Genomic DNA, 26505 nt, shown 5'->3' on the forward strand with positions numbered 1-26505 from the left:
GTGTGTCAGTAACTAAAGTTATAAGAACAGATAGTATGTAATCATAATGCCTTCACTTCTTAATTTTGCTTAATTTTTGTTATATGTTATTAGTAGGATAAATCAATGGAAGCTTTATTTGGATGAGGAAAGAAAAATCTGCTAAACTGTAAACTTCAAAAAGAAGTGAAAATAAGTAGAAGAATCATGTAATATATAGCATTTGGGAGTATATAGATGGTAATTAAAACTTTGGGAGTGAATTTCAGCATTCCTGTAAAGACTTGACGACTACTACCATTTCCTAGGCAAATGAAGTCATTCATCTGTGTAGTTAAGATAGATTTAGTGTTACCAGTAATTGAAATACAAATTTTTACACCAAGATAATGAATTAAAGAATATCTTGCTCTCATAACAAAAATGCCTGCCCCCACCAGAAACAATCATTCTGATTTATAGTCTTTTATTAGTCTTTATTTTTTCAAGAAAACTAGTTGCATTTTATAAGAGTCTTCATGTCACATTAAAATTTAGTACTCAACTTTCATGATCAGTTCACATGAATAAAAAATGCAATAATTTATTACCACTTTTAGAACATTGCTAATAGTATTTTATAATGGTGTGTCTACCTGTTTTCTCATCTATTAATCTTTGTATCTCATGCCAACATTTAAAATGCAATTGAAAAAAGTAGTGGATAAATTATATGTTAGGAAAAAGAAAGCAAATGGTTAACAAGTTTGTATAAGAAATACCCACAAATGAAACAGAACCTGACAATATAGAAGTGAGAGGGAAAACAATTTTCCCTTTTCCAAAAGTATTTGAGTCCATTTTGAGGAATTGTGGGTATTTTTAAGTGCTTCACATAGCTGATTGGGGAAGAAAATTTTAAGATCATGTTATCTTTCAAAAATGTTTGTAACTTTCATTGGGATTTATGCATTGTATTTAAAATTCCTAGTATTTGGGTGTTAGAAGTTGATCATTCTATATAAAATTTTGATGGATAATTTTAGAGTATAGTTGATGTTATTTCAATAATAAAATACCTCAGATATTAAAACATTTGTCAAATTATTAAAAATTGCTTTAGTAACTGTCAATTAAGTAGAAAATCATTGGTCAGTTGGTCTTTCTCTAAACCCCTGTGTCTGCATATGCATATTTCTTTTTTAAACCAAAAATTTGCCTTTGTACTAATATTCTGAGCAGCATAATTATATGTATTGCAAGTCTCCGGGAGTGGTGGCATGTTTTTCTTGTCATTTCAGAAAATAGAAAATCCTGATGAACTGGCAGAACTTATAAATATGAATCTTGCTCAACTTTGCTCACTTCTAATGGCTTTATGGGGACAGTTTCTGGAAGTTGTAACACTACATGAAGAATTAAGAATATTATTAGCACAGGAGCACCATACCTTGAGGGTAAGTTAAAGAAAAGTAATATTCAGAAATTTTTATGTGGTGCTGAGGATCGAACCCAGCACTCACATATGCTAAGCGAGTGCTCTACTGCTGAGCTGCAACCCCAGCCCCTCCTTTTTAAAAATTTATTTATTTATTCTAATTAAATAATATGAGAGCAGAATGCATTTTGTTTCATTGCACACAATTGTAGCACAACTTTTCATTTCTCTGGTTGTACACAGTGTAGCGTTGTACCATGTAGGGTAATGATGTCCATCTTATTTCACCATCTTTCCTACCCCCATACCCATTGCCTGTGCCTAGAGAACACCCATTTTTCCCATATCCCCCACCCCTTAGCATCCACTTATCAGAGAGAACATCCAACCTTTGGTGTTTTACAATTGGCTTACTTCGCTTAGCATGATATTTTCCAACTCCATCCGTTTACCTGCAAATGTCATAATTTTATTCTCTTTTAATGCTGAGTAATATTCCATTGTGTATATATACCATAGTTTCTTTATCCATTCATTTATTGAAGAGCATCTAGGTTGGTTCCACAATTTAGCTATTGTCACTTTTTTCTTGAGTGGTCTTCCTGGAAGTTTTCCATTTTATTAGTATTTTCAGAGAACCAACTTTTAATGTTAATTCTGTCTCTTGTACATTTTTTTCTGTTTGATATTTTGTTTATTGTAAACAGGATTATCATTGAATTTTGTAAATGGTAATATATTGTGCTTTCTGAATCCTATTTATGCAATTCAGCAGGAACTTTGATCATAAAGTGTCTTGATATTCTTAGAATACAGTGCTAAACATACAGTAACCCAGAGCAGTCCAGAGGTCATTCATTGTTTGTAGAAGAACAAACTTAGCCATAATAAAGTGTATAGGTTGTCTGATGATGGGTTCTGAAGCAGCACAGTTGAGCTGAGTCACAGAAATGAACCTCTGATAATGAAATCTTTCTTTTTGTGTGAAAGCAAGTAGTGAAACAAAGAATTGGACTAAAAACAGGAAATATAAATCTGTACTTGGAAAGAAAAATACAGTAAATTAGTTTAATATTGCTTCAATATATTATGTATCAAGATTAAGAAAGTGCAGATTTTCATATTACTGAAAAATTATATCCCACTGGACCATACAGACTATTTGTACGTGAATGGTCCCCAATGGCCATATTAATGAAAAAGATTAAAAGTCTCCATGATTAAGCAAAAGATATATAAATCGAAACTAAGAAATTGAATGATACAACTTATAAAAAAGCAAAATAATAACTGTAATACTGAATTTTGTATGTGTCAAGAACTGTAGAATCCGAGGTTTCACCCTACTTATAGCATACCTAAGCCTACCATAGACTGGTCAGAGATAAAGGATCTCATAGTAATAGCAATAACCAAAGTATTGTCATTTGTGTTGGCTCTCCAAGCCTCAGTTTCTACAATCTAGTATAAAGAAGGCCAAGTTCAAACCATTGAATTGAATTACAGGAGAAAAGTCTTTGCTTATGGACCCCAAATATTTTATTTTAAGTATGTATGTATTATGATGTATTGTGATACTGTGGATTAAGCCCAGGGGTGCTCTATCAGCTGCATCCCCAGCCTGCCCACCCCCCTCTTTTTTTTGAGATAATGTCTTATTAATTTGCCCAGTCTGGCTTCAAACTTGCAATCCTCCTGCCTCAGCCTCCCAAGTTGCCAGAATAACAAGCATATGGTGAGAAGCCAAACTTTCCCAAATATTTTATAATAGACAGTAGATACCTTTACTCTGAACCAAAGGCAGTCTTTATCTATCAAGGTTGTAAGCCATCCTGCCTTTTGCTTCAAAGACACATCTCTATCTTCCCAATGTTTTCTCAGTATAAGTATTCTTGAAAAGATGGTCTTTTTACAAAGAAAGTCGGTGCTTCTGTTCCTGAGACTTGAAGAAATACAATAGACCCATGAGGAATTATCAGTTTTGTTGTATTATAATGTTTCACTCTATAGCATCAGAAGTGCTATATTTTATGTTGATCATAACTTGTGCCTGGAATAATGTTATAGATCTAGTTAAGGAGATCATCATATTCACTTTGTAGAGAGCCATATCTTATGCTTTGTGCTATCATTACAGATTTGTATTTTGCCTTGTATAGGCTCTCGTTAGGGCTGCTGGAGTTAGATAAAATAACAGTTAATTTGTCATTCTTTTAGAGATGTTTTATTTATCTTATACCAACTTGTATAAATCTTTAGTTCTTTCATGACAAATGTCCATAAATAATGTTGCTCAGGCCAAATACATAGGGTTGTCAGAATGCCCAGTTAAATTGAATTCCAAATAAGTAGCAAATAATATTTCAATCTAAGTATGTCTAGTGCAACCCTATCAAATAGCATGCAAAAACATCAAAGACTTTTACCTATTTTATATATTTTTATATAAATAAATTATGCCCGATATAGAAAACAGAATTTCTTGGTCATAAAACTAATTTTGAGATTGTTTTTCTTGTGTAGAAACAGACTATGGTAAACTTAAGGTCCTACTCAATATGTGTCTTTTGGTTCTAACCTAGAGCAATGAAGCCTAAGTTGATATGGTGATTCTGCTATTCTGTTGCTTAATATTAATGTGATGTTGTTCATTTTAACAATTCAGATTAATGTACCTTTCCTTGGACTATAAAATGGAAGTCTTTTATAGACCTTCCTAAAATAATATTTCAAACTATAAAGTCATCTGAGAGAAGTTTGAAAAATCATTATATGCAAATTTCTGTGCCCAATTTTGCCATCTGCTTTATTCATAGTTGTGTCCTTCTTTGCTTCCCTGTGTTTATCATCTTTGTTAACTACGACTTCTTTATTCTTTTTTTTTTTTTTTAAGTTTATAGCAGGTTTGTTACTAACCCTTTTCTGAAATTGTGATTCTATGGGACCACTGACCATAAGCCCACGAATTCATCTACAAAACAGGAGGAGGGAAAGCGTTTTCTTTTGTAGTTAGGTAGAAGACATTATTATGCTTTTTTCTTTAGGTTTTAATAAAAGCTTATTTGTGGACATTGAAATAGGAATTTCATATAATTTTCAATTGTCACCAGATATTATTCCATTTTTGAAAAACTTCCAACCATTTAAAATGTAAAAAGCATTTTGAGTGTTTTGTACTTCTTAGAATGCTCTTTGAAGGATAATTTATTTATATATTTTACTTAACAAACATATATATATAGCAATTATCTGCCAGATACTATGTAATTGATTGATAAATGTTAACTAATTTAAATCATCAGTACAATCTCATGGCTGGGCACAGTGGTGCATGCCTGTAATCCCAGCAATTTAGGAGGCTAAGGCAGGAGGATCACAAGTTCAAAGCCAGCCTCAGCAAAGCGAGGCACTTAGCAACCCAATGAGACCCTGTCTCTAAATAAGATACAAAATAGGGCTGGGTATATGGCTCAGTGGTCCAGTGCCCTTGAGTTCAATCCTTGGTACCCCCCCGCCCCTGCAAAAAAATAAAAACCTCATGAAGTAAATATTTTATCATTCCCATTTTACAAAATAAATATTTATGTTAGAACGGAAAATAATTTGGCTGAAATGGTAGAGATGGGATGGGAACTCAGCTGATACTTTGCATTTCATCTGTTTTTTATATATTTGCAAAATATCAGAAATGAAGTCAAGACTTCCTTTGCAACAAAATGGATGGAATTGGAGGGCATTATGTTAAGGAAAAGAAGCCAGACACATAAAGAGAGGTACCACATGTTCTTTCTTATATGTGGAAGTTAAAACAAACAAACAAGAAATCAACCTGAATGCAGAATACTGATTACTTAGAGGTTCGAAGGGATGTGAATGAATAAAGCGAAGCCAAATGGGATCATTGCACATTGTATGCATGTATTAAAATATCACACTGAATCCCATTAATATGTAGAATTAATGCATGTTAATGAAAAATGTAAGGGAGCAATGCAGAGCAATAAAATAAAAATAAATAGAGGGAACAGGAGCAAAGTTCAGTGGTAGAACCTTGCCTAGCATACTCAAGACCTTAGGTTCAATCACCAGAACAGCAAAAATTTAAATTAAAAAAAAAAAAAAAGATAAAGGCTGCAACCAGAAAAAAAATTAAGACTTCAAACAAAAATGTAGCCCAGCCTTACAACATTGAAATATCATTTGTTATAATACTGGTTTCCTTTGCTATTCATGTTTTACAAATAAAATAAAAAGAAATACAGTCTCCGGGGTGGAGCTGTAGTTCAGTGGCAGAGCGCTTGCCTAGCATGTGTGAGTTACTGGGTTGGATCCTTAGCACCACATAAAAATAAACAAAGACATGCTGCCTGGCTTGGTGGCCCACGCCTGTAATCCTAATGGCTCTTAAGGTTGAGGCAAGAGGATCAAGAGTTCAAAGACAGCCTCAACAATGGCAATGTGCTAGCTACTAAGCAACTCAGTGATACCCTGTCTCTAAATAAAAATGCAAAATAGGGCTGGGGATATGGCTCAGTGATCAAGTGCCCCTGAGTTCAATCCCTTGTACCTAAAAAAAAAAAAAAAAAATGCTCTCCATCTACAACTACAAAAAATTTTAAGAAGCAAAATATATATATAGTCTCAAACATGATTTTTAGTGATTACCTTGGTGATATAAAATATGATTTAGAATTTTTTCAACTGAATTTAAAGAGAATGTTCGACTTTACTATATTCACTGGAATTAATAATAAAAAATGCTTTGAAACACTAAACATTGACACTGATGGTCCAATAGCTAGAAAATCAAAACTACCAGAGTGGTAGAGGCAAGAGGATAGGTCATATGTAAGCTAATGTCTATAGTAACTATTTCCTAAACTCGAATTTTTTGGTTAATTGAGGGGGATTTTTTTGAGAAATTTACATGTGTCCTTCTTTGCTTCCTATCAATCATTTTAGCATATACAGTTTAGTGGCATTTAGTATTTCACAGGATTATACAGTCATCAAACCATAACCAATACATTTCATCACCCTAAAAGGAAACCCTATGCCCATTAAGCAGTCACTCCTCATTTTCTCTTTTCTCCCTTCTATTGTAAGCACTAGTCTCATTTACTTCTTATGGATAGTTCATATAAATGTATTCATATAAAAGGTTACCTTTGTTTCTGATTTCTTTCACTTAGCATAATGTTTCAAGATTCATCCATGTTATTACATATATCAATAATGCATTTTTTATTTTAGTGAAATTTCATTGTATGGATATACAATGTTCTTTCACCTCTTTGCCCATTGATAGACATTGGATTGTTTCTACCCAACGTGAATAGTGATGCTACGAAAATTTGTCAGGAAACATTTGTTTGCATACCTGTTTACAGTTCTTTTGGCTATATACCTAGGAGTGGAATTAGTAGGTAATATAGTAATTCTCTGTTTAACTTTGAGAAGCCTCCAAACTGTTTTCCGTAACAGTTAGGCTATTTTTTCATTCCTGCCAACAATGTGGAAGGATTCTGATTTCACTACATCATTGTCAGCACTTGTTATTTTCTGTATTTTGTTTTTGTTTTGTTTTATTATTGTCAAACTAGTGAGTGTGTCATGGTGTTACAATGTGGTTTTGGTTTGCATTTCACTGATAATTAACAAATGACCTTGAACACCTTTTCTTGTGTTTATTGACCATTTTTTTTGTCTTTTTGGTGAAATGTACACTGAAGTACTTTGTCCATAATTTTTTGGGGGGAGGGGTATGTTATGATGGATTGAACCCAGGGGCACTCAACCAGTGAGCCACACCCTCAGCACCCCCCATTTTTGTTTTCCTATATTTTATTTAGAGACAGAATCTCTCTAATTGCTGAGTCTGGCTTTGAACTCGTGATCCTCCTGCCTCCGCTTCCTGAGCTGCTGGGGTTACAGATTTATATCACTGCATCCAACCTTCACCCATATTTAATTGTTTGTGTCTTAGTTATTGAGTTTCAGGAGTTCTTTATAAATATTCTAAAAATTAGACCATTACGCATGTATGACTTGAAAATATTTTCTTCTGTACATTTTCTTTTTACTCTATTGATAATGTCCTTTGATGTATAAGACTCAGGAGAATAACTTTTAAATTCATTGTTTAAAGGTATCCTATAAAGTAAGACAAATTGTATTCAACGGTTATTTTCATGATTAAATTTTTAAATCTCTAACAATATTTTATTTAATTGCGGAGAGTATTTTGCTTATAACTTCTACTAAGCCAGTTTTCTTGGAATCATTAAATGCTAGGGGAAGAAAAAAGGCTTTTATAAATCTACATCTGATTAGTATGTATATCTCTATCACTATCATGCCTGATGTCAGTATATATTTGATATTTAAAAAATTAATAGTCCTCAGAAAGACTTAACCCAGAAGCTTTGTAAATTTGAAAGATCTAAATTTAATTATAAAGTCTGTTGTGTGTGTGTGTGTGTGTGTGTGTGTGTGTTGCTAGGGATCAAAACCATAGCCTTGCTTGCCTCTTCCACTGAGTTATATTCTCAGTCTTTTTATAAACTCCAATCTTGCATTAACATTGGCGACATATTCTGAAAACCAGCCAATATAGAGGACATTTCCTTTATTTTAGAAAATGACCTTATATCAGTTTTCAGTTAATTTTCATACCCCATAAACAATCCTGCCCTGATGTTACTTTTCAGAACCTTTATGAACAGAATTTGTATTTTTTACTTCATATTTAGATTAGTCCATGTTGCATTACTTTCCATTGTGGAGTGTAGTATTCCATTGTGTATGCCAGAGTTGATTTGTTTTATCTCCTATTATTTGATTTTTTTTTATTATTATGAGTGAAGATGCTGCAAACATTCAATAATAAATCTTTTTGTAAGCTTATATTTTAATTTATGTTGCTTGAGTACCTAGGAGTGGAATTGCTTGGTCATTAGGTAAATTTATTAAAAAAAAAAAAAAAACCTCCGCTCATTTTTTGCAAAATGGTCATACAGGTTTTTTTGATTAATTTAATTTATTCTAATTAGGTATACATGACAGCAGAGTATTTTGATTCATTGTACATAATTGCAGCACAACTTTTCATTTCTGTGGTTGTACACAATGTAGCATCACACCATACGTGCAGTCATACATGTTCCTAGGGTAAAGATGTCCATCTCATTCCACCATCTTTCCTGCCTCCATGCCCCCTCCCCACCCCAGTCATACAGTTAGTATTAAGCTTTCACCATTACTGTGAATCTTTTTTTTTTTTTTTAGTTTTTCTTTCATGTTTAGTGCTTTTGTTTCCTTTCTTTTATAAGGACTTACCTATCCCAAATCAGGAAAATGTTCTCCTCTGTTTGCCTCTGGAAATATCAGAATTACAGCTTTTATGTTTAACATCTTGAATAAATTTTTGACTGTGGTATAAACTGTAGTGGTCAAGATACATTTTTCCCCCATTTAGTTGTTCCAGCATTATTTATTGAAAAGACTTTTCTTGTCTATTGAATTGTCTTCATATCTTTGTTGAAAATCAGTTAACTAATAAGTGAGGAATATTTCTTGGCTTTATTTTCTGTTTTCTGTTCCATTGGCCTGTTACATATCTTTATGTGAGTACCACACTAACTAAATCTCTGTGTCTCTGACTGGCACGTACTGAAATTCTTTTATAATAAGACATAAGTCAAAGACCCCACTTGTCCACAGTAGAGGTGCCCCTCTCCAGGAACTCCTAAGACCTCTTTTGGTAACAATGCTACTATACATCTATAAGAATTTCTAAAATCCAAAACATTGATGAAACAAAGGAACTCTTATTTATTGCTGGTAGGAATGCAATATGGGTTAACTACTTTGGAAGACATTTTGGCAATTTCTTACAAAACTAAATGTGCTCTTACTATACAACACAGCTATCATAACCCTTGGTATTTACTCAGATGAGTTGAAAACTTACATTCATACATAAACCTGAACATAGATGTTTATAACTATTTTTTCATAATTGTCAAAACTTGGAAGCACTGAAGATATCCTTCAGTAGGTGATTGGTTTAACAAACCATTGTACATCTATACAATAGAATGTACTTTAATGATAAGCAATTTATTAAGACATGGAGGGAGCAGACGACTGATGCCAGCCCACCTGCTGCAGGGTAAGAGCAGAGTGACCCCAGCCTGCCTCGCAGTAGGAGCAGTGTGACTCTTGAATCCACACTGCTAGAGAAGAAGATGTATGGACAATATGAAGAAATAAGGGAAGAAAGTGCCCGAAACAAACCAATCCGATACGATAATGAATTCCATTGACAGTACAGTAGATGAAATGTCAGAGAAGGAGTTCAGAATGTACATAATTAAAATGATCTATGAAGCAAAAATGAATTAATAGAGAAAATACAGGCAACAATTGACTGCTCTTATAAGAGATAAGAGAGGAAATACAGGTAGCAAAAGATTTCTTCAAGAAAGAGATACTCTTAAAAAAAAAAAAAAATCCTTGAAATGAAGGAAACAATGAACCAAATAAAAATTTCAATAGAAAGCATCAAAAACAGACTAGATCACTGGGAAGACAAAACCTCAGGCAATGAAGACAAAATATATAATCTTGAAAATAAAGTTGACCACACAGTAAAGCTGGTAAGAAACCATGAACAGTACCTCCAAGAATTATGGGACAACATGAAAAGACCAAATATAAGAATTATTGGGATAGAGGAAGGCACAGAGATACAAACCAAAGGAATGCACAATCTCTTCAATGAAATAATATCAGAAAATTTCCCAAACATGAAGAATGAATTGGAAAATCAAATACAAGAGGCTTACAGGACACCAAATGTACAAAATTACAGCAGATCCACACCAAGGCATATTATAATGAAAATGCCTAGCATATAGAATAAGAATAGAATTTTAATAGCTGCAAGAGAAAAGTTTTAGATTACATATAGGGGGAAACCAATTTGCATATCATCAGATTTTTCAACCCAGACCATCAAAGCTGGAAAACCCTGGAACAACATATACCAAGCTCTGAAAGAAAATGAATGCCAACCAAGAATCTTATACCCAGCAAAATTAAGTTTCAGATTTGATGACAAAATAAAAACCTTTCACAACAAACTAAAAAGAATTTACAACAAGAAAGCCTGTACTACAGAGTATTCTCAGCAAAATATTCCATGAGGAAGAAATGAAAACAAAGAAAATCATCAAAAGGGAGGAACTAGGGGCTGGGGCTGGGGCTCAGTGGTAGGACACCTGCCGTGCACGTGTGAGGCCCTGGTTTCGATCCTCAGCACCACATAAAAATAAAAATATTGTGCCCATCTACAACTAAAAAAAAATGTTTTTTTTTAAAAAAAGGAGGAAGGAAACCCTCATCATTATACAAAATACATGTATAAAGATGTGAATTTGGTGTCAACATACCTTATATATAATCAGAGATATGATAAATTATTGCATAATGGCATATTAAGAATTGTAATGCAAAAATAAATTAATTTTTTTAAAAAAAACATCAATAGAGTAGAGGAAAGGGATGGAGGAAGGAAGGGAAAGGGAAAATTATATTGGCCAAATTATATTGTTATACCATGTGTATGTACTAATATATATAAAAAAGGAGGAACTACACTAAAGGAAAATCCAATCAAATGAGAATAAACCAAAATGATTGGGAATATAAACCATGTCTTAATAACCTGGAATGTTAATGGCATAAACTCATAAATTAAAAGACATAGACTGGCAGATTGGATTAAAAAAATACCAAACAATACGCTGCCTTCAAGAGACTCATCTCATAGGAAAGAGACTCATCTCATAGGAAAAGACATCCACAGACTGAAGGTGAAAGGATGAGAAAAACAGCACTCACATGGGCCACATAAACAAGCAGGGATTTCCAAACTAATATCAGATAAGTGTACTTCAAACCAAAGTGAGTCAGAAGAGATAAAGAAAAACACTTAATATTGCTTAAGGGAACCATACATCAACAAGACATTACAATCATAAATATGCCCCAAACAATGGAGCGTATACATGTATCAAACAAACCCTTCTCAATTTCAAGAAGCAAATAGATCACAACACAGAAATATTAGGTGACTTTAAACATGCCTATCACCACTGGATAGATCTTCCAAACAAAAACTAAATGACAGAAATCCATGATACAATCAATGATTTAGACTTAACAGACATATATTGAGTATTTCATCCATCATCGAGCAAATACACCTTCTCAGCAGGACATGAATCCTTCTCTAAAATAGACCATATATTATGCCTCAAAGCAACTCACAGCAAATACAAAAAAATAAAAAGATACTACCCTGTATTTTATGAAATTATAATGGAATGAAACTAGAAGTCAATTATAAAATAAACAATAGAAGCTCCTTCAACACCTGGAGACTAAACAATATGATATTGAATGAGTAATGGATAGCAGAAAACATCAGGGAGTAGATTAAAAATAATCGAGGTAAGTGACAACACCGATACAAATATCAAAATCTCTGGGACGCTATGAAGGCAGTACCAAGAGGAAATTCATTGCATTGAGCTCATTCATTAATAAGAATAAAAAGTCAAAAAATAAATAACATTACATCTCAAAGCCCTAGAATAACAAGAACAAATCAACACCAAAAGTGGTAAAAGACAGGAAATAATTAAAATCAGAGCTGAAATCAATGAAATTGAAAAAAAAAAAGAACCAATTAAAAAATTTGACAAAATGAAAAAAGAAAATTCAAATTATAAAAATTCATCATGAAAAAGGAAATATCACAATAGACACCATTGAAATACAGAAGATAATTAGAAACTAAAAGAGAAAAATCTCAATGACATCAACAAATTTCTAAAAACATGATCGACCCAAACTGAATCAGGAGGATATAAACAATTTAAACAGATCAATTTCAAGTAAGGAAATAGAATACACCATCAAAATCTACCAACCAAGAAAAGCGGATTCTCGTCCAAGTTCTACAACACCTTCCAAGAAGAACTAATACCAAAACTCCTCAAATTATTCCATGAAATAGAAAAGGAGTGGACCATTCCAAACTTATTCTGAGGCTAGCATCTCTCTAATACCAAAACCAGACAAAGACACATCAAGGAAAAGAAAACTTAAGACCAATAGACTTAAGGACAAGAATCATGTAATTATCTCAATAGATGCTGAAAAAGCATCCGATAAAATACAGCACTTCTTCATATTCAAAACACTAGAAAAACTAGGACTGGTAGGATCATACCTCAACATTGTAAAAGCTTTCTATGCCAAGCCCAAGGCCAACATCATTCTAAATGGAAAAAAATTGGAAGCATTCCCTCTAAAAACTAGAACAAGACAGGGATGTTCTCTGTCATCACTTCAATATAGTCCTTGAAATTCTAGCTAGAGCAATCAGACAAAAGAAATTAAGGGGATACAGATAGGAAAAGAAGAACACAAATTAGCAATATTTGCCAAGGTTGTGATTCTAAGTACCTAAAAGACCCAAAAAATTCCACCAGAGGATAGGAAAGATGGTGGAATGAGATGAATGACATTACCATAGGTACATGTATGATTGCACAAATGGTGCATCTCTATACCATGTACAACCAGAGAATTGAAATGTTGCCCTCCATTTGTGTATAATGAATTGAAATGCATTCTGCTGTCATGTACAACTAAGTAGAAGAAATAAAACAAAAGAAGGTATGGAGGTACCTTGAAATCATCGCTAAATGAAAGAAGCTGATATGAAAGGTAATTTAAGCTATATAATTCTAATTTTATGACATTCTAGAAAAGGAAAAACCAAGAAGACAGTAAAAAGATAAGTGGTTACCACAGGCTCACAGGGATGGTGGAAGGGACAAATAGGTGGAGCACAGGGCATTTTCAGGGCAGTGAAACTATTCTGTGTAATATTATGATGAGCATGATGTAATATTATGATATAATGTTAAAGACCAGAGAATGAATACTTGATAGTGAACTTTAGTGTAAACTATGGACTTTTGTTAATAAAAAGTCAGTATTGGGGCTGGGACTGGGGCTCACATGTGAGGCACTGGGATGAATCCTCAGCATTACATAAAAAATAAATGAACAAATAAAGATATTATGTCCATCTACAGCTAAAAAAAGGTTTTTTTAAAGTCAGTATTGGTTTATCAGTTGTAACAAATGTAACAGTAATATAAGGTATAAAATAGTAGGGGAAGTGGAGAAGTAGGAGGGCAAGAGAGGCTGTAAGAACTGTTACTTGCTGATCATTTAGGTTTTTTTGTTAAACCTAAATCTGCTCTTAGGCAATTCTATTTTTTAGGTTTTTTTTCTTAAGAGCAGATTTTGCCTATTATTCTAACATCTGGATTATCTTGGGAATCGTATGTACTTATTGCATTATTTTCTTGATTGTGAGTTATATTTCCCTGCTGCTTTGCATATCTAGTACATATTTGTCAGTGTTACAAATAGTTGCCCTATGTATTTTTATCAGTTATGTAGTTGTGTTCAGGGCAAGTTCTATACCAATTTTTCTATTATGGTCTAAGTAGAAATTTAAAATAGACATTTTCAAACCTGGCTAACCTTAGAATCACCTAAGGAACTTTTTAAAAAAACAGTGCTGATTGAGGTTGAGGTTGAGGTTACTGTTTTAAGTTCTCCAACTCATTAACAGAGTTAGACTGTTCCCTAAATATGATCATTCTGCTAGGAAGAGTGGGAACTGAAATTTGGCTTATCCTCATTGGAGTCCAATTTCATCTGCCTCTACAGTTGTTCATTTTCCCTAGTTTAATGTGCTCCTTTAAAACAGCTGTGGATTGAGAATCAATGTAAACTAGTTAGAATTCTATTTAATAGTAAGCATAAATCAGCTTTATATAATAAAAAGACTGTATGGTATTCCTACTGTGAGTGTAACACAAGGACTTAAAAAACATTTGTTTAGTAAACATCTGCAATATGCCTACTTTTTTCAAGGTAATTTAAATATTATAATCTATGAAATATATACTCTGCACTCAAAATTGGACTCTAACCTCCATGAACACAAATAAAGTTGGACTATAATAAAAATGTTACTAATAATTATACTGTAATAAATGATATGTTAGTAATTCGAGCAATGTATTAGGAAGAACATAGATAAAGGAGAATTTAACTCTGTAAAACATTAGTAATAAATTCCATTCTGTGTCCTCAGGGTTTTTTTCCCCTTCTGGATTTTTGCTAAATTTTAAATATTGATGCTGTCAAATAAGTGAATTCTTTTTAAAATTAGGATATATCAGAAAATTCATTTTTATAAACATGTACCAAAGCAGTAATATATATTCATCATATCCTAAGTTTAACTTTTTTTTTTAATGTAAGTCATTTGCCTAAAATTAAGCTGTATTGCCATCAGGTGACAGTCATACCTTAGTTGTGGCCACACAGCACAGTTCATAACCTTATTCATTATATTATCACCCCAGAGTGGTAATCATTGTGAGAGAATTGAGAAACTTGTGCGTGCATAGAGGATAGGAAAGATTTCTGATAACATGAAGTATAAAGTAGAAGGGAATAGATAAGTGGTTTGAAGCATAAGATTTGGAGTTGCTCAAATCTTTATTTTAATCCAAATTTATCACTTATTATCTTGCCTCTTTGTGATTAAACTCTTTGGTTTGAATTTTCTCACTTATTAAATGAAGATAATACCTCCTCCCTTGTATTTTTTATGGTTTAAAACAAAGAATGAAAATAAAATACTTAGCATAGTTTTATGGGTAGGATACTATCAAGTATTGATAGTTATTTACGAATTACCAAAAATAGAAAGAAAAGGAAAATCAGCTCACTAATTTTGCAGGTCCAGCTACAACTCTAGGAATCCAGATAACTTAAAGATAAATTCCTTCTCACTTTATAGTCCCCAGAGAAAACATCTCGAGATAGACAGGCAGATGGTTATGGTTTTGGTTTTGGCTTTGGTTTTTCTCATCTTCCCCTTTGTCGATGGAAAGAAAGAAGACACAACTGGAATGCATTTGAAAGTACAGACACAGATGGTTGCATCCTCCTCAGTGTCTGATACTTGCCTCTCCCAACCTCCCTTACTGACTTGTCCTGAAGAGTCAGGCTCATCTGCTTAGAGAAAGAGGTTTAGTAAGTCATGTTTGGCCTGATCTTGATGACGAGTAAAATAGATCTCTAATTCATGTACATATTTAACCAAAGAATCCTAAATCAATTTCCCTTTAGAAGAGAATCTTCAATGTAATATAATTTCAAGATGTAACCTAATTATCTCTCCTCTATACCCCAAACAAGATATCTCTTTCATCTCCAGTAGTTGACAGAGCTTTTCCTTTCATTATTAAAAATAAAAGGATCAAAATATAAATGTAGTGGAAGAAATATTCAGCTAGATTCAATATGTATTTACCAAGTACTTTTTTAACATGCAAAACTATGTTTTAGAGACTACAAGGGTCATCAAAACATTGTTCCTGTTCTAACAAACATTACACTTTAGGAGGTGGTATGATTTGCATATATAGTTATTCTAAGGCAAAATGTAGTGAATGCTCTAATGGAAATTATAATAGATTATATTTATATGCACTTGTCAGATTATAGAGTGCTATCATATATATTCTTGTTTGTTCTTTATAATCCCATGTATAGAACAAGTATTAAGTATAATTTGAAAATGAATCATCTGAAACTCAAAGATTAAATGCCCAAAATCACAATACTTCTAAGTCAGACAGTATAGTTAGCATATATTTGAAAGCCTGGCATAGAGCATGGGGAAAGCCACCTGGTAGCTAGCTGGTTTTTCATTGTTTTTCCCATGTACTGGGCACTATTGTAGATACTAGAGGTGTAGTAGCAGATAAGGCAAATAGAATCCCTTCCTTTAAGGAAGAGAGATGAGATCCAATCTCGCTGTAGATTCTGCTGTTCATTTCATACAACACAAAAATACAGTGCTTTGTCAACAATGAAGAGGGAGAGAATTCTCACGGGTTGTTATGTAAGGCCTAATGGAGGCAATTTCTTTCCCTGCAATTCTATTCCAGATTGACTTTTTAAATGTGCCATGTTATTAATATCCTTTTTGGAATTCTCTAGGTTCGCAGATTTTCTGAGGCATTCTTTTGTTTTGAACATCCAAGAGAAGCTGCCATTGCATACCAGGAACTTCAGTGAGTAGCATAAATCCAAACTTAAAATGATGTTGCTTCCTTTCACATGGATATCTACCTCAGAATTTATAGAAAAAACTAGAAGAATTTGAAGTTCAGAAATCTACTCTTTATTAAATCTTCAGAGAGATGCATAATTTACTTGCCTTGCCCCTCTCTCCCCTTATATCAGATTTACTGTAATCTGTAAATATAGCCATGCAACTCTGGCTTCAGCCTTCCATTTGGCCATCTTATTCTGTCTTTATTTTCACAGGTCAAAATCTCTTATATTTATCATTGTGAGTTTGGGTAGTCTGGCACTACCTTTTGTTATGTAATGACTTACAGTTAAAATATGCAGAATAAATGCCTTCCATTTTTCCCACTGAATATATTTAGGTCTGGTATTCTTTGGCTTCAGAGAATATTTTGAGGAAGTTATGCTGAACAAAAGAAGGCAGACATAAAAGAATGAATAATGTATGATTTTAAATATATGAAGTTCTGGAACAGCCAAAACTAAAATGAAAGTAGAATAGTGGGTCATCTTGGGGTTTATCTGGGCTGGAAAATTGGGAAGACATGAGGAAACTCTGAATAGATTGAAATGTTCTATATCATATTTCACTTGTCAATCTTACAGCTTAGATTTATATATTTCAGTACCTAAGAAAAACTAAACAATAGTGGAATAGAGGGATATGTAGTGAATGTTGAGGTATAGATAGAACAAGAAGGGCAAATGTTAATTGTTGATACTGGATAATCAGTACATTTCATACTGTTCTGTTTACTTGGATTTGGTTTAAATTTTACATAACAAAGGATCCTTTAACTGTTTTGTATTAGAAAGTTACATACTGCCAGGCACAGTTGTGCATGCCTATAATCCCAGCAACATAGGAGTCTGAGACAGTTGGATCTCAAGTTTGAGGCCAACCTCAACAACTTAGCAACTCTCAACCTAGTGAAACCCTGTCTCAAAATAAAAAATAAAAAAGGCTGGGAATGTAGGTCAGTGATAAAGCGCCCCTGGGTTCAGTCCCCAATGCCAAAAAGAAAAAAGAAAGTTAAATACTTTGTTTTAATAGCTATTAATTTTATTGGTCAATATGTGTTAAGTAAAGGAGCTACAATGGAGTGTAGTTTTTTCTCTGTTATCATCAAATAATTGGTAAGCATTTTTCTTACATGATTGGAAGTTTATTCTATAAGCATAGATACTCATTTTGAAATAACTTAAGAAAGTATACAATATAATAGAAATTAATTTGTCAATAAACTATAATTTTGTGTCAATAATTTATTGTCAGCAAACCAGAATTTTTATCTTACCAGTTTTTATGTCTATCCAAGAAGCTCTTTCGTAAGAAGAGTATGTCTTGAAGAAAGGGAATAGGAATGATAGGAGAAGAAAATAGGGTAGACTGTAAAGTGGAGTTGGGTATAATTTTTTTTATTACAATCTGACTTAAGAAATATTTTTCAGTGCTCAGAGTCACCTACAGATGTGCACCGCTATCAAAAATACTTCCTTCTGCAGTTCTCTTCCACCCCTACCTATTGAATGTAGTGAATTAGATGGAGATCTCAATTCATTACCTATAATCTTTGAAGATAGGTATTTAGATTCAGTTATTGAAGGTAAGTATCATCTAAAATAATATAAGCTATGTGTATAATTTTTAGCATATTCTTCCTAATATAAATAAAACCATTCCCTAATGTGAAACAACTTTTCCCTTTCAATTTTACTTATGTTTGAGGCTATTAGAAAGTTATAGTTAGAAAAAATAGTCTTAATCATATGAGTTCTCACACTTGTTTTAAATCTAAATCTTTTTTTCTTTGGATAAAAGACTTAGATGCACCCTGGATGGGAATTCAGAATCTTCAGAGATCAGAGTCCACTAGAATGGATAAATATGAGACTGAAGAAAGCTCTGTAGCAGGACTTTCTAGCCCAGAGTTGAAGGTCAGACCTGCTGGTTCCTCCAATATTTGGTATACAGAAGGTGAAAAGCAGCTAACAAAATTTCTAAAAGGAAAAAATGAAGAATCAAATAAATCCAAAGTTAAGGTTGCTAAGCTCATGAAAACAATGAAACCAGAAAACACAAAAAAAATAATAAAACAGAACTCTAAGGATTCTGTGGTTTTGGTAGGCTACAGATGTTTGAAAAGTACAGCATCAAATGATCACAGTAAATGCTTTGAAGGCAATCTTTCACATAGTCAGAAGGAAGGTCTGGATACCACAATATGTGGATATAATTTTGACCCAAAGACTTACATCAGACAGACAAGTCAAAAGGAAGCTAGCTATTTGCCAGCTAATACAGAGAGAACTGAACAAAAGTCTCCAGATATTGAAAATATTCAACCAGGCCAGTTTGATCCTTTGAACACTGGCAGCCTAAATCTTTGTGCAAATTTGTCCATTTCAGGTAAACTTGATATCTCCCAGGATGGTAGTGAAATTACACACATGGAACAAAATCTGACATCCAGAAGTTCATCAGACGATTGCCATGATCATCAAACAACCCCATCATCAGGAGTTAGAACAATTGAAGTAAAACCCAGTGATAAAGATCCTTTCAGTGGAGAAAAAATAACTGTTAAAATAGGACCTTTGACTGATCTTCAACACGATGAAATATTTGTGGATGATTTTTTACCCGGCTTTGAGTCCTTAGAATCTAATGGTAAATCTAAATCTCTAGAAATAACACTTGAAAAGGAAACTTTGCAAGAAGCAAAATGTTGTCCTATTGGAGAATCATTAGCTAAATTAAGAAATAATATGCCTGCTCCTTCTACAAAAGAATATCATATTGTAGTAAGTGGAGATACAATTAAATTACCAGATACTAATGCCACATATGCCTCGTCTAGATTTTCAGATTCAGGTGTTGAAAGTGAGCCAAGTTCTTTTGCAACACATCCAAACCCTGACATAGTCTTTGAAACTGTGCAAGGGCAAGGTCCTTATAATAATGAAAGATTATTTCCTCAGCTTTTGATGAAAACTGATAGTAACATAAAATTTTCATTAGGAAGTCATTGCACTGAGAGTACAAGTGCTTTAAGTGAAATACAGTCATCTTTGACATCTATAAACTCTCTACCTTCTGATGATGAACTGTTGTCACCTGATGAAAATTCTAAGAAATGTATTGTGCCTGAATGCCATCTAAGTGATAGCAAAAGTATATTAGACCTAGGAACAATTGATTTGCCAAAATATGATGATACTAAAAAGTCAAGTATTATTTTGCAACAGCAGAGTGTTATATTTTCAGGGCATTTGGATAGTGAAACTATAGCAATACATTCCTTAAATTCAAGCATTAAAGACGCTTTGCAACTTGTTTTTTCAGATAAAGATACTTCCAGTGATGAAAAAAATAGTTGCAGCTCCAAACCTAACTTGGACACTATGGGTAAAGGCTCCCAGAGTCTTGATAAATCTGATAACTCAGCAGGAACAGCAGTTATGTTAAATTCAAAACTAATTTGTTTAGGCACTCCTTGTGTTGTTTCAGGCTCCATTTCTACTAATGCAGAAGTTAGTGAAAATAGAACTGTGGAAGGAAAAAATAGTGATACATTAAATATCAAACAAATATATTCAGAAGCTCCTACAGTTGAAGTTGAAACTGATCTGGGTACAAGTGACCCTTTTTCAGCTGGTACTGATATGGTAAAGCAAGGGCTTGTGGAAAATTATTTTGGTTCTCAGAGCAGTACGGATATTTCTGACACGTGTGCTATTAGCTATAGCAATTCAGTTAGCCCTCAAAAGGAAATTTGTGAAAAAGGAATTAGTGATCTTCAACAGGAACAGGGTAACGAGGAGGAGGAGGAGGAGGAGGAAGAGGAAGAGCAGGATCAACAAATGGTTCAAAATGGTTATTATGAAGAAAAAGATTATTCAGCTTTGGATGGAACAGTAAATGCTCACTATACAAGCAGAGATGCACTAGAAGAAGAAGGACTTATAAAATCTGAAAAAGTAAACAGTGACTATCTGAGGGATGGTATAAATATGCCTACCGTTTGTACTTCTGGTTGTTTGTCCTTCCCATCTGCACCACGAGAGTCTCCTTGTAGTGTTAAATTTTCTTCTAAAAGTAAATTTGATGCCATTACAAAGCAGCCAAGCAGCATTTCTTACAACTTGACTTCTTCAATTTCCTGGTATGAAAATTCACCAAAACCTCAAATACAAGCGTAAGTAATGGAGCTTAACAGTATGTGCTACTAAGTATACATTGATCATAAGTATATACATTAAAGCAAAATCATAAATATATATAGAAGATAAGATTTATTTACATGATAAACATTAAATTATTATTTTTCCAGTAGCTTTCCCAACTATTCTGTATCAAATTTTTCAGACAGTATATAACTGCTTATAATATTTACTTAGGTGATATTTATAAAATGTCACATATCCATATAGATAGATACAGATATAGATCATAAATTGTGCTAAAGGGCTGAATGCCCATTTTGGTCTCCAGTTTCTATAGTACAAAAAGTCTTTCTTTGAATAGCTGTCTAAAATAGATAAATGAACCTTGTTATACTGTTTTACAGAAAGGTAGTTTCCAAGTGATTGTCCTGTTTCTTGGCTAGATGTTCTTGGTATAAATTTTCTACTGGTAATTTTATGTTAGAAGTCAAAACCCTTTCATCATCATTACCCCATTAACTTCCAGACAAAATCTAGGTTTCATGAGAATATATAGGAAATAAGGACAAAATAAGATCTAAAGCGCCTAAAGCTAGTGAAACCTACTGAGGTGAATATGGCCAATTTAAAAATTGTAGTATATAAGCTAAGAGGCCAAAGATTATATACCATCTGCTGTGTACCTCTCTTTGTCAGAGTCATCAAGAAGAGATGGTGTTTATGTTTTCACCCAGTTTAAGGTTCATTAAATGCTGCTGCTTTTTTTTTCCCCCTTAATAAAACATAACTTTTTCTTTTTTCTTTTTTTCTTTTTAGTTACAAATGACAGTAGAATGTATTTTGACATATCATACATACATGCAGTGAAACTTCACATTCTTGTGGTTAAATACTAAATATGGAGTTAGAATGGTAGTGTATTCATATATAAACATAGGGAAGTTATAGCTGATTCATTCTACTGTCTTTCCCATTCCCTTCCCCTATCCTCCCCCCTTCATTAACTTCTTTAAGTTATACTTTGTTATCAGTCTAAATGATATACTTTTTTGCTTTGTTTGGTTTTTAATTATTTGTGGTTACATATAGACAGCATGCCCTTTATATATATAAATATATATATATATTATATATATATATATAATGCAAGCACTCTGCCACTGAACTACAGCCTCAGCCCCCATACAATGTTAAGTAGTAATAATTTTGTTTGCAGTCCCCAAGTTGGTTAAATATGTCAGTCATTCCAAATGAGTATGTACTTCCAATTATATTTAGTCACATACCCCTTTTAATTCTCCTTCTCTTTGATAATTTTTAGAGAAAAATGCAAGTAATCTAATCTACTGAATATTTTATCTACTATTCTCACTGTTATATAGAATAGCTTCTTCCCTTCCATTTATATAAGATTAAAATGGAACAAAGAAGTTAAAAGATTTATTTACATGATAAACATTAGATTACCATTTCTCCAGTACCTCCCCCAGCTTTACTAAATTTTTCAGGCAGCATAACTGCTTCTAATATCTTCTTAGTTGGCATTAAAATAACATTTTTAAGTGACTTCAGGCTCAAAGTGTTTATTATCTTTGATCAGCAACAAAAATCAAACCAAAAAAAAAAAAAAATCGACCTGTGCTTTTTAAATTATTTAGGTGATCCCATATATTTTTTTCATGATTTTAAAACCACATATTGCTGAGTTTCTTCCTCTGCAATTCTAGATTACCTTTTTGGTTCTAAAAACAGAGTATGATCCTTAATAAAGAGTATCTTTACTTCAGCTTCCTTCAGGCAAAAGAAGAATTAAAACAACTTAAACTCCCTGGGTTCATGTACAGTGATATTCCTCTGCTGGCATCCTCAGTACCGTATTTCAGCATGGAAGAGGAGGATGGTTCTGAAGATGGAGTACATCTCATTGTCTGTGTTCATGGTTTAGATGGTATGTGACATCTATTAATGTAACCCATAGCAACTCACTTTCTTTCCTAAATAGATCTCATTTAGTTTTATTTAATCTTTGAACTAAAAAAACATTAATGAAAAATTAATTGAATATTAGCTATATACTGAAACATAAATCTGCTCTATTTTTACTAAGTGTGATATTAAATTTTTTTAATTGCTTTTAATTTTTAAATACATGGCAGCAGAATGCATCACAATTCTTATTACACGTATAGAACACAACTTTTCATATCTCTGTTTGTATATAAAGTATGTTCACACCAATTCGTGTCTTCATACATGTTCTTTGGATAATGATGTCCATCACATTCCACCATCATTGCTAAACCCCTGCTCCCTCCCTTTCCCTCCCATCCCTCTAAAGTTCCTCTATTCCTCCCATGCTCTTTCTTCCTACCCATGAGTCAGTCACCTTGCATCAAAGAAAACATTTGCCATTTGTTTTTGTTTGTTTGTTTGTTTGTTTGTTTGATTGGCTAACTTCACTTAGCATTATCTTGTCTAGCTGTATCCATTTACCTGCAAATGCCATGATTTTATTCTCTTTTATCGCTGAGTAATATTCCATTGTGTATATATGCCATATTTCTTTAATCCATTCATCCACTTAAGGGCATCTAGGTTGGTTCTTTAAGTAAATTTTACATGAAATAGTATTTTGGGTTTTTCTTCTTTTTTTCTGTCTTCTCTCTTGGTTTTATCAGCTGTTACGTCTATAGGCTAGAAAAATCAATATACCTATGAATTAAGGTTGATGTTTAAGGCATTTGTTATTTCTAAATACCAGGCTTTCATGCTGTGACTTTCTAAAAGATACTTTGTTTACTCAGCAAGTTTTTTTCTAGATGTAGGACATCTTAGAAAAAGCCAAATGTTTCTGGACCAAAAGGGTATTACTGTATTATAATGTCATTCTTTAATAACAAACTATATTTTTAAAATTTGTTCTTTTTAGTTATACATGACAGTAGAGTCCATTTTGACATATTTATACAAACACGGAGTATATCTTATTCTAATTAGAATCCCGATCTTGTGGATATGCATGATAATCCACTGAACATCCATTCTCCCTGCCCCCCACTTTTTGTGTGTTAGCATCCACATATCAGAAAACATTCAACTTTTGGTTTGTGGGGATTAGCTTATTTCACTTAGCACAAGTCTCCAGATCTGTCCATTTACTGGCAGATGTCATAAAGTCATTCTTCTATAAGGCTCAGTGTGTGTGTATATATACACATTTTCTTTATCCATTCATCTGTTGTAGGTTGGTTCCATAGCTTTTGTGAATTGGCTGTTGTGAATTGAGCTGCTGTAAACATCGATGGGGATTCATCACTGTAGTATGCTGATTTTAACTCCTTTATAAATATCCCAAGAAGTGGTATAACTGAGTCAAGTGGTGATTCCATTCCTACTTTTTTGAGGAATCTCCATATTGTTTTCCAATGTGGTTGCACCAATTTCCAATACCACCACCAATGTATGCATGTACCTTTTTCCCCATGTCCTCTCCAACATTTATTGTTACTTGTATTCTTGATAATGGCCATTGTGACTGGAGTGAAGTGAAATCTCAGTATAGTTTTAATTTGCATTTGTCTAGTTGCTAGGGGTGTTGAACGTTTTTAAATATATTTTTTGACCATTTATATTCTTTTGAGAAATGTCTGTTTAGTTCCTTTGCCCATTTATTGATTGGGTTATTTGGGGTTTTTTGTGTGTGGTTAGGTTTTAGAGTTTCTTATATATTCTGGAAATGAACACCCTGTCTGAGATGCATGTGACAAAGATATTCTCCCATTCTGCAGGCTTTCTTCACGTTTTGATTATTTCCTTTGCTGTGAAGAAGCCTTTTAATTTGATACCTTCCCATTGATTTTTTATTTTACTTCCTGTGTTTTAAGAGTCTTAATAAGGAAGTTTGTTCCTAAACCAACATGTTGGAGTTTTGCGCCTACATTTTCTTCTAGTAGGTATGGGATTTCTGGTCTACTTCCTAGGTCTAATTCACTTTGAGTTGAGTTTTGTGCAGTGTGAGAGGTAGAAGTTCAATTTCATTTTGCCACATATGGATTTCCAATTTTCCCAACACCGTTTGTTGAAGAGGATCTTTTCTCCAGTGTAGTTTTTGGCACCTTTGTCTTGTATGAGATAACTATGTAGGTTGTCTCTGTCTTCTGTTCTGTTCCATTGGTCTTCATGTCTGCTTTTGTGCCAATACTATGCTGTTTTTGTTGCTATAGCTCTGTAGTATAATTTAAGGTCTAGTATTGTGATGCCTCCAGCTTCACTTTTCTTGCTGAGGATTGCTTTGGCTATTTGTTTTTTTACAAATCAGGAATAAAGCAGTTACCTCTGTAAATACATTAATCATGAAAAATCTAAAAGATAAATATTAGAAGGGTAAAATAAAAATTCAACAATTGATAATGACATTTATATTGCTAGTAAACCAAAGAAATAAAATCCACTAATTTTTAAAGATAATTTCATATTCATATATCATATCTATTGTAAAATGTTTTTAGATTTTTTAGTTGATAATTATTAAAATAAACTATCCTAGGTATTTAAGTGTGTCTTCTTTCACTCAGTCTGTACCAGTGCCACTAAAGGAAGTCAGTAGATTAAATCTAAGGCTAAAATGCATTAAACATTTCTTACACTGTTATTGTATCTTCACAAATGGTATAGGTCATAAATTTGACTTGAGAAACTATAAAAATATATGATGTTATACTATGTACCTTTTACTTTATCTCATCCTTAAAATATCATTTTTTATTTTCTAGGTAACAGTGCAGATCTTCGATTGGTTAAAACTTATATTGAACTTGGACTACCTAGGGGAAGAACTGATTTTCTTATGTCTGAGAGAAACCAGGTACAAAATGGCAGTGCTTTCAAAGGACGTAAACATTTTTGTACCAGTTTCTACATAAACATTTGCCTGGTACCATGTGCCTGTAGTAAAAATAATTTTTCTGATTTCTATGAAATTTAACATAAATAGATATCCAAAAGAGATATGTGGTTTTCATTTGACTTATGAGTTTCTTTCATGTATGAAGCATTTCCAGAATTTCATATTTATATACAAATAATTTGTTAATTATGCCACTATATGAAATAGCCTTATATTTAATACTAGTAATGGGCTAGACAAAGAACACTGAACATTTTTTCCCTAGAAACTTAATCTTGCTCATTTTAATATAATGAGTAATACATTCACTAATTTTGCTAAAAAGAAAATTAGACTTAACTGTATTTTTAGTACTTAAAATAAAAATGTTATTATTATTTATATTATTTATTATTTTATATTTGGTTAGTTTTTATGTGATGATATGTATTTTAATGTGAAATGTGTCTGTTTTACTTTTATTTAGAATGATACCTTTGCTGATTTTGATAGCATGACTGATCGCCTTTTGGATGAGATAATACAATATATTCAAATATATAGTTTAACTGTCTCAAAAATAAGGTAACTTCTGTATTATACCATTTATTTTTATATGTCTATAAATTACAGAACAGTTTTTAATAGTATTATCCTAATCTGAAATGTAGAAAACAACAACTCAGTTAAAGAGAAATTTAAAAAATGATTTTAAGGAAAGTCCATATTATGTGATTTCATTTTCATGCAATATCCACAAGCAAGTCTGTAGAGACAGAAAGTAGATTAG

General features: G+C 32.8%; 1 protein-coding gene across 15 annotated transcripts in view; it reads left to right on the plus strand.

Moving 5' to 3' along the window:
* Fam135a (family with sequence similarity 135 member A) overlaps positions 1 to 26505 on the plus strand; it is a 118420-nt gene that overhangs the window by 72487 nt on the left and 19428 nt on the right. For 13 of the 15 annotated variants that reach the window (XM_058578804.1, XM_058578808.1, XM_058578809.1 and 10 more), the window contains 7 exons: positions 1260 to 1415; positions 16571 to 16644; positions 18116 to 18270; positions 18486 to 20862; positions 22618 to 22778; positions 25603 to 25694; positions 26203 to 26300. In XM_058578804.1, coding sequence (XP_058434787.1) covers positions 1260 to 1415; positions 16571 to 16644; positions 18116 to 18270; positions 18486 to 20862; positions 22618 to 22778; positions 25603 to 25694; positions 26203 to 26300 — 3113 coding nt within the window. The remainder of the gene's footprint in view (positions 1 to 1259; positions 1416 to 16570; positions 16645 to 18115; positions 18271 to 18485; positions 20863 to 22617; positions 22779 to 25602; positions 25695 to 26202; positions 26301 to 26505) is intronic. The other 2 variants (XM_046442992.2, XM_058578814.1) reach the window with 1 other exon arrangement.

This window comes from Marmota monax, unplaced genomic scaffold (assembly GCF_021218885.2).
Source record: "Marmota monax isolate L192 unplaced genomic scaffold, Marmota_monax_Labrador192_F-V1.1 WCK01_AAM20220418_F8-fsc00091, whole genome shotgun sequence".
Lineage (NCBI taxonomy): Eukaryota > Metazoa > Chordata > Mammalia > Rodentia > Sciuridae > Marmota > Marmota monax.